At 55.8% G+C, this 7,380-nt stretch overlaps 1 protein-coding gene across 1 annotated transcript in view; it reads left to right on the forward strand.

The window, feature by feature from the left end:
• CUNH16orf96 (chromosome unknown C16orf96 homolog) overlaps positions 1 to 6,512 on the forward strand; it is a 36,879-nt gene extending 30,367 nt beyond the window's left edge. The window contains exons 14-16 of the mRNA XM_088017299.1: positions 58 to 157; positions 5,509 to 5,589; positions 6,295 to 6,512. Of these exons, the coding sequence (XP_087873425.1) occupies positions 58 to 157; positions 5,509 to 5,589; positions 6,295 to 6,512 (399 nt within the window). The remainder of the gene's footprint in view (positions 1 to 57; positions 158 to 5,508; positions 5,590 to 6,294) is intronic.
• The last annotated feature ends 868 nt before the right edge of the window (positions 6,513 to 7,380 follow it).

The raw sequence follows: 7,380 nt of genomic DNA on the forward strand, positions 1-7,380 counted from the left end.
TGTACCAGAGATGCAGGGGAGGACACTCCCTGACTTGGGATCCGGGCCATCTAACAGGCTGAGGTGGACATTCTGGGAGTGGACGGGATCCTGTACAAGGGCCGAATGGCCAACCAGGATGGGGCACGGCCTTTGACCAGCGTTGAGAAGAGGACAGGTGAGAGCTTCTAGGACTTCCTGGGAGCCCGTGTCCTGGACGTCCTGGCTTTGCTGGGGAGGATGAGGAGGTGCAGGCCGGGCTCAGAGCTGGCCCCATCCTGGGCTGGGGGGTCCTCACACAGTCACTTGCAGAAATGGGTTCCACTGTATGCCAGGCACTGCACCAGGCACTGGGGAGGTGGTGGAGAGCCAAGAAAGATGGGCTATCACTCCAGGGTTTCCACACCAGTGAGAGAAGCAGACTGTGAGCAAATAACCTGAAGATGAGGCCCCATTGTTTGGAATAGCAGTGAGTAGCTGACCTGAGGGGAGGACCCTGGAGACAAAGGATGCTGGCCTAGGGACAGGTGCCAGATGGCCTCAGGAAAGAGGGATGCTGGGCTGGGGATGGGAGAGTTGTGAGAAGGACATCAGTCCAAGAAGAGGCCTCTGATGAGGGAGTAGAGGTTAGCTGGATCAAGGGGCCAGGTGGAAAGAGAGTAGCCTAGGTGGAGGGCATAGCAGGTACAAAGATCCTGTGGGGGCTGGAAGCCAGGCACAATTGGAACTCAGGAAGCTGAGTCTACCTGTGGTGGAGATTAGGAAGGGGTTGGGAATGATGAAGAGATGTGGACAGACCCTGGAGGCCTGTGTCTTAGTGTCCCAGGTTAGGTGAGGTTTGGGTTAGTAGGGGACACATGGAATCAGTTATTCTGATTGCTGCAGCATCAAGGCTTCCGCTCCAGCTGGCTCCTACTGGGAACCCCAGTCCTTGGCTCCAGCAGTGGGCCGGCAATACCAGAAGGGTTACATTCTGTGCACACCCTTCGGGGTTTTCTCCTTCTGGGAAGAGGAATTCTCAGTTTTGCCCTGGGTGGGAGCCATACACTGCCCCGTGGCAGGGAGCCCCAAGGTGGCTGGAGGGTTAAATTCTGCCCATGGTATTCTTCTTCATCCCACATTGTCCCTATTGACTGGAGGACGAAATACCAGACGCGTAAGGAAAGGGGACTGTTCAATTGCGGGTGCTGGACAAAGAAAGAAGAGCCCGCGTTATTGTCCTGGGATGACTGCAACAAATGGCCACAAACTGGGGAGCTTGAGACAGCAGAATTTCTCATGGTTCAGGAGACTAGAAGTCCAAAAATCAAGGTGTCCCAGGGCTGTGCTCACTTCCAGGGCTCTAGGGGAGGTTCCTTCCTGCCTCTTCCCGCTTGTGGCGGCTCCACGCATTCCTTGGATGGTGGCTGTGTCCCTCCAGTCTCCACCTCCATCTTCCCGTGGCCTTCCCCCTGTGTCTTCTCTTCTGTCTTTCTGTCTCCTATAAGGACACTTGTCCTTCTTAAGTCGGGATGAGCCCAAGATCCTCAATTACACCTGCGAAGGCCGTTTCTCCAAATAGGGTTATAGTCATAGGTTCTGGGGGATGTATCTTTTTGGGGACCACCCGTCAACCCAGGAGGGCAGGACACCATCTGAGCCCTGCATTCCCCCAGCATGGATCTGGCCCATGTGGCGTTCATGGCTCATCCCAGACAAGGCTCAGTCCCCGGCAGCAGCTGCTGTTAGGTTAAGCTTCAGGGGTCACCAGGCAGGGTAATTAACAATGGTGGCTAATATTTAATGAGCCCCAACTTATTGCCAGGCTTGTGCTGCCTCCTTTCTTCCAGCAACAACTTGTTGAGGCATTGCACAAAGGCAGCTGAGGGTTGCTGGCTGGAAGTGCACCCTTGGTGGAGGGGCCCTTCTTCCTGCTCAGGCACCAGACAGGACCCCTCTCCACCCACCTCCCCTGGGCTGTCACCCAGAGGGATGGGGCTTCTCTCCCCATGGCTCATTCATTCTCGAGACCCATGCAGCAAAGCAGGCCTGAATCACAACTCCTCAACTGCTTTGCCCTGCTTGGGGACAACAAAGCTTAGAAATCAATCAGAAACCTGCCTGTGGCCAGATCTTTTGACCAGATTGTTCTTATTGCTCATTTATGTACTCAAAAGAACATTCTAATCCAAAACAGGCTCGAAAGCTAAACCTAAATGAGCCCGCATGAGCCCCGCCCCAGGTCCAGCCTGCCCCCCCCCATGCGTTCGTCTGTTCACATCAGCATCCAGCATGCCCTGCCGTTTACTCAGCCCTTTGCCAGGCCCACAGGGGACACTGAGGAGCAGCTGGGCAGTCTGTGCCCTCCGGATGCTTGCACTGAGTCAGGAGATCAGGCCAGGGCAGGGGAACGGCTGGTCCCCAGTGAGCCGTGCCCCCGCAGTAGGGGAATGGACGCACTGAGGCGGGTGGTCAGCAGGCTGGACTTTCAGAGAAGTGCCCTGGAAGGAAGGCTAAGTTCAGGCAGGAGTTGGGTAGGACGGAGAAGGATGTGGCAGGGGCGGGCGCAGGCCTCAGCCCTCCTCACCAGCTCTGGGTGGACTGCCTAAAACGCACACTGCGACCGGGACCCTCCCCGGCTCAGAGCCCATCCCTATGAGTTTCCTATGGCTGCTGTAACTAATTCCCGCAAACCAAGGGGCTTAACCCAAATTTATTATCTTTGTTCTGGAGGTCAGATGTCCAAAATGAGTCTTAAAGAGCTAAAACTAAGCTGTTGGCAGGGCCAGTTCCTTCTGAGGCTCTAGGGGAGACTCTGTTTCCACCCTGTTTCCACCTGCCAGGGGCCTCCTGCGTTCCTTATCTTACGGCCCCTTCCTCCAGCTCAAGATGCGTCACTCCTACCTCACTTGTGTTCTCACCTCCCCTTCTCTGACTTGGACCCTCCAGCCTCCCTCTTCAGAGCCTCGCAATTACATTAGGCCATCTGGATAGTTCAGGGTCCTAGGTTTTAGGGTTTAGGACGGGGATATCTCAGGGGCACTGCCCTCCGAGTCCAGGCTCCTTGGCCAATCTGGCAGGGGGGGTGTAGAAAGGGGTGCTTGTCCCCTGTCTGCCCCTCCCTCCAGCATCTCAGAACTGTTTTCCTGTCTGTCAGTGAGCCTGGCTGTCTCCCGCCTCTGGGCCTCTGCCCGTGCTCTGTGCCTGCCTTGAAGCCCTGGGGAATCTTTCTCATCTGCCAGAGCTTAGGGTCCCCTCCCATTGAGAGCCTCCCAGCTCATCGGCTTCTGGCTTCTGCAGAGGGGGGCAAGCCGCAGAGGAGGGCCTGGGAGGAGCAGGTGTCTGGGTCAGGTGTCGAGTCCAGGGCATCTGTTGGGTCAGAGCTGGGTTTCCAAGCCTCACTGGGTCTCGATTTTGAACCTGTGCCCTGCGCCCACATCCCTCACCTGGCAGGGAAGCAGTGAGACAGTCTCACTGGTCAGCTGGTTGGCCGGTCCTGCCTCTGACCTGTGGAGGGATCCAGGTGCCAACTGGTGATCAGAGCGGGGGCCAGGGAGTACCCCTCAACTGGGCATTTGCTCTTCACAGAACCCAGGAAGCACAGTGGAGCTAGTTCTTAGTTCACACTCAAGGAGGAGTTGATGCAGACCTTGAGACAGAGTTAGGAATACAAGAGGTTTGGGGTGGGAGGGTTACAAAGAGGGGGGGAGGAAAGGGAGAGAGCAAGCAGAGACCCTCAGATAGTAAGCAGATCTGATGAGGTCCATGCCAGCCCCATGGGGAGCTGAACAAACACCCCTGCGCTCCTACCATTGGCCGGAGCTGCTAAGAGCCCCTGAGGTGCCAACAGGTGGAGACCGTTGGCTCCCTTTGCTCCTGCGGCTGAACAGCGAGTTTTTCCTTAAAAGGGAATTCGTGTAGCTGACCCTGCTGCTGCAAGACCCTGGTCACTCAGCTGGTCATTCCCAAGCCCTTATTGGCGCCACGTGTACTTTAGATACCACTGGGGAGACAAGACGTGGACAAAATAGTTACTGCCCCCTTAGAGTTTTTACCCCATGAGGGACCATAAGATATAAACTAAAGAAATAATTCAGTGAGTAGGATGAAACATGGGAGTGAGGGAGAGGATGACCACTTGAGCTAAAGGACTCTTTAAAGAAAGGACATTCGAAGCAAGAATTGTCAGGACAGCCAGGGAAGGACACAGTGTCTGGGCAGAAGGAAGAATCCGGTGTCCTTCATGGGAAGGAGTTTGGTGCCCCTGTAACTCGTCTTGAGGGGCAGGCCTGGGCCCTCACCCGCCTCTTTTTTTTTTTTTTAAGATTTTATTTATTTGAGAGAGAAAATGAGAGAGAGAGAGCACATGAGAGGGGGGAGGGTCGGAGGGAGAAGCAGACTCCCCGCCGAGCAGGGAGCCCGATGCGGGACTCGATCCCGGGACTCCAGGATCATGACCTGAGCCGAAGGCAGTCGCTTAACCGTCTGAGCCACCCAGGCGCCCCCTCACCCGCATCTTCACTCTCATGGCCTCCACCCCACCCCCACGGTCCCACCTCTTCTTGTGCAGCCTTTGGTCTGGGTGGCCAGTCATGGAGATTCTCGGCTGGACATGGAGAAGGGGATGCCTTGGGTTCAAAAGTGAAGGACGGAGCCAGACCCAAGAGGCCAAATATTGTACCTTCCTCGGTCTGTGAGGGGTCCAGAACAGGCATACTGCAGAGACAAAAAGCAGATCCCTGTCCCCCAGGGGCTGGGGGAGAGAGGACCGGAAGTGAGTGCTTCCTGGGCACAGGGTTTTCTTTGGGGGGCATGAAATGTTCTGGAATTAGGTAGAGGTGGTGGTCGCACACCACTGTGAATGAACAAAGTCACTGAATTAACTGTTTTAAATGGCTAATTTTGTGGGGCGCCTGGCTGGCTCAGTTGTTGGAGCGTGTGACTCTTGATCTCTGGGTTGTGAGTTCGAGCTCCATGTTGTGCATAGAGATTACTTAAAAAAAAATTTTTTTTAAATAAATGGTGGGGCACCTGGGTGGTTCAGTCTGCCTTCGGCTGGGGTCATGATCCCAGGGTCTTGGGATCTAGCCCCGCCCCCCGGCATGGGGCTCCCTGTTCAGCAGGGAGCCTGCTTCTCCCTTTACCTCTGCTGCTCCCCCTGCTTGTGCGCACGCTCTCTCTCTCCGTCAAATAAATAAATCTTAAAAATAAATAAATAAATGGTTAATTTTGTGGTATGTGAATTTTACTTCCCCCCCGCCAAAAAAAATTCACACACATGACGAGGGACGGGAAGGTGGGGGCGGGGGCACAGTGGCGGTCTGGCCTCAATGGGAATATCTATGCCTTGAGAAACCCTAGACTCGGGAAGGTGGGAGGAGGAGTCTTCTGCCAAGGGCTGGGTGGCAGGTGTGTGGATGGGCGGGTCTGGGGAACAGTGAAGGGGCCTTTGCGGGGGTGGGGGGGCGACAGGGCGGGGCTTCTGGGAGGGGGCGAACTCTGCAAGAGCCCTCACCCGGTCCTGTCTCTTCCCCTTTCTTTTCGGTGAAGCTGTGAAGATTCCACACCCTCCAACTCGAAACCTGTATGATCGTGAACGCCAGAGTACCTTTTACGGTTCCATCTACCCCCGTGAGTACCTGCCCTCCTAACTCCCTGGCCCAGCTGGGATTCTGGCAAGGTCTCTGGTGCCTCCCAGTCCCAACCTGGGGCTCTGAGACCTGCCCCACCTCATGCGTCTCTCACCTGCTCTATGCCAGGGCCCAAGAAGGCCCCTTGAGTGGCCCCCACCCAGCACCCGCTCCCTGGCCAGTGCCTCCAGCTATTCTGGGCTCCTAGTTTACCCTTCAGTGGGGCTTCCTGGCCCGGGTGCCAGTCCCAGGGGTCAAGGCCCGATGTCTGTCCGCAGGTGTCTAGCTAGCTGCAGGGATGGGATCAGAAGCCCATTCATTCTGCCTGGGGCCCCATGAGCCAGGCTGGGGGGACTCCTCGGAGTCCTCTCACCATGCACCAGGCATCTGCGGGAGCACTTTCACCCTTGTGTCCTCAGCCCTGCTCTCCGGGCTGACTGTGGAGCTGGGGGCACAGCAACCCCCGCCCCGATCCTGGACTCCAGGTCCATGTCGGGTTCAGCGTCCGTTTCTGGTGTCATTTATCTGGGGTCACTCCCCCCCCGGGGGAAGTTTAGGGTGCCTGGGACTGGGTGAGCCGTGGGATACCACTTCTAGTCTGGTAGCTTCTGGGCTCCTTAGTGGGCATGACCCCATCCGGCCAGCCTCCCCCCCCACCCCAGGGCATGTTCCTGGGACACATCACCGACTTTCCTGCCCCTCCCAGCCCTGCACCCCCACGCCAGCGTGCGCTTCGCTGCCTCAGGCCCCCCGCCTACGACACCAGCTCAGCCTCCATCGCTGCTGCCCCTGCCACTGCTCCCCCCACTGGCGCCATCCGGGCGGGACCCCCAGCAGGCCCCAGGGCCCGCCCGGCACCCAAGGGCTCTGCGCCTCGAGTCCCGAGCCAGCACGCAGCCATCCGAGGAGCCCACCAATCCGTGAGACTTGCATCCCGCACCCCTGCATCCCGCACCCCTACCGTCTGTCCTCTCCCCCTGCCCGCAGAGACTGGGCCCTGAGCCTGGCCTCAGGAGGGTGCAGGGGCCCTGGGCGTGGGGGAGGGGCCTCCATAAGGGAATCATTTTGACCCAGGGGCTATTTTAACTCATGCATATAAATACAACACAATCCTTCTTATCCTACGCTTCGTGGAGCACATAGCTTTATAGATTGAATTTTTCACTAAGCCAATATAATTCCTTGACGAGTTTTCAATACAACAGCTAATGTGCTTTTAAAAACAATCACTTTCCTTTTTATTTTGCTGAAATGACTCTATCAGAATCAGTTCCAATTACAGCTACTGCCCACGGACATTTTCTTTGGGGGCCATTGTTTCTAACAAGACCAATTTTCTCACGGGAACCAAATTTTACTGTGTGCATCCTTTTTTTTTTATTTCATGTTGATTATTCCCACCAGTAATTACGGTTATGAATTGGATATTTTTAAAACCTGATTGTTTATATTTACTTTTTTGGCCAATCCATGAGGAACTTGGAGCAGCGGCCCTGGAATATTCCGGGACTGCTCTCTCCCACCAAGGGCTGGGATCCCGCACGCCTGTTTGATGTCCTTCTGGTTCCCGTGCTAACTGCCTGTGCACTTGTAGAATAAAGAGGTCGTAATGTCCTGATCTGGCCATTTAGTGGGCAGCTGCCACCAGGCATGCATGGCTTGATTTTTTCCCCTTAGGCAGCTTGTTCCTCCCTCCTTCTGTCAACTTCTCTCCCTCTTCCTCTCCATTCCTCAGCTCTGTCTAGTTGTGTCCTCTATGCTTTTTGTACTTCTGACGTGTCTACACATTACA

This window comes from Eumetopias jubatus, unplaced genomic scaffold (genome assembly GCF_037043125.1).
Source record: "Eumetopias jubatus isolate StellerSeaLion01/CBP00866 unplaced genomic scaffold, mEumJub1_p1.0 scaffold_12, whole genome shotgun sequence".
Lineage (NCBI taxonomy): Eukaryota > Metazoa > Chordata > Mammalia > Carnivora > Otariidae > Eumetopias > Eumetopias jubatus.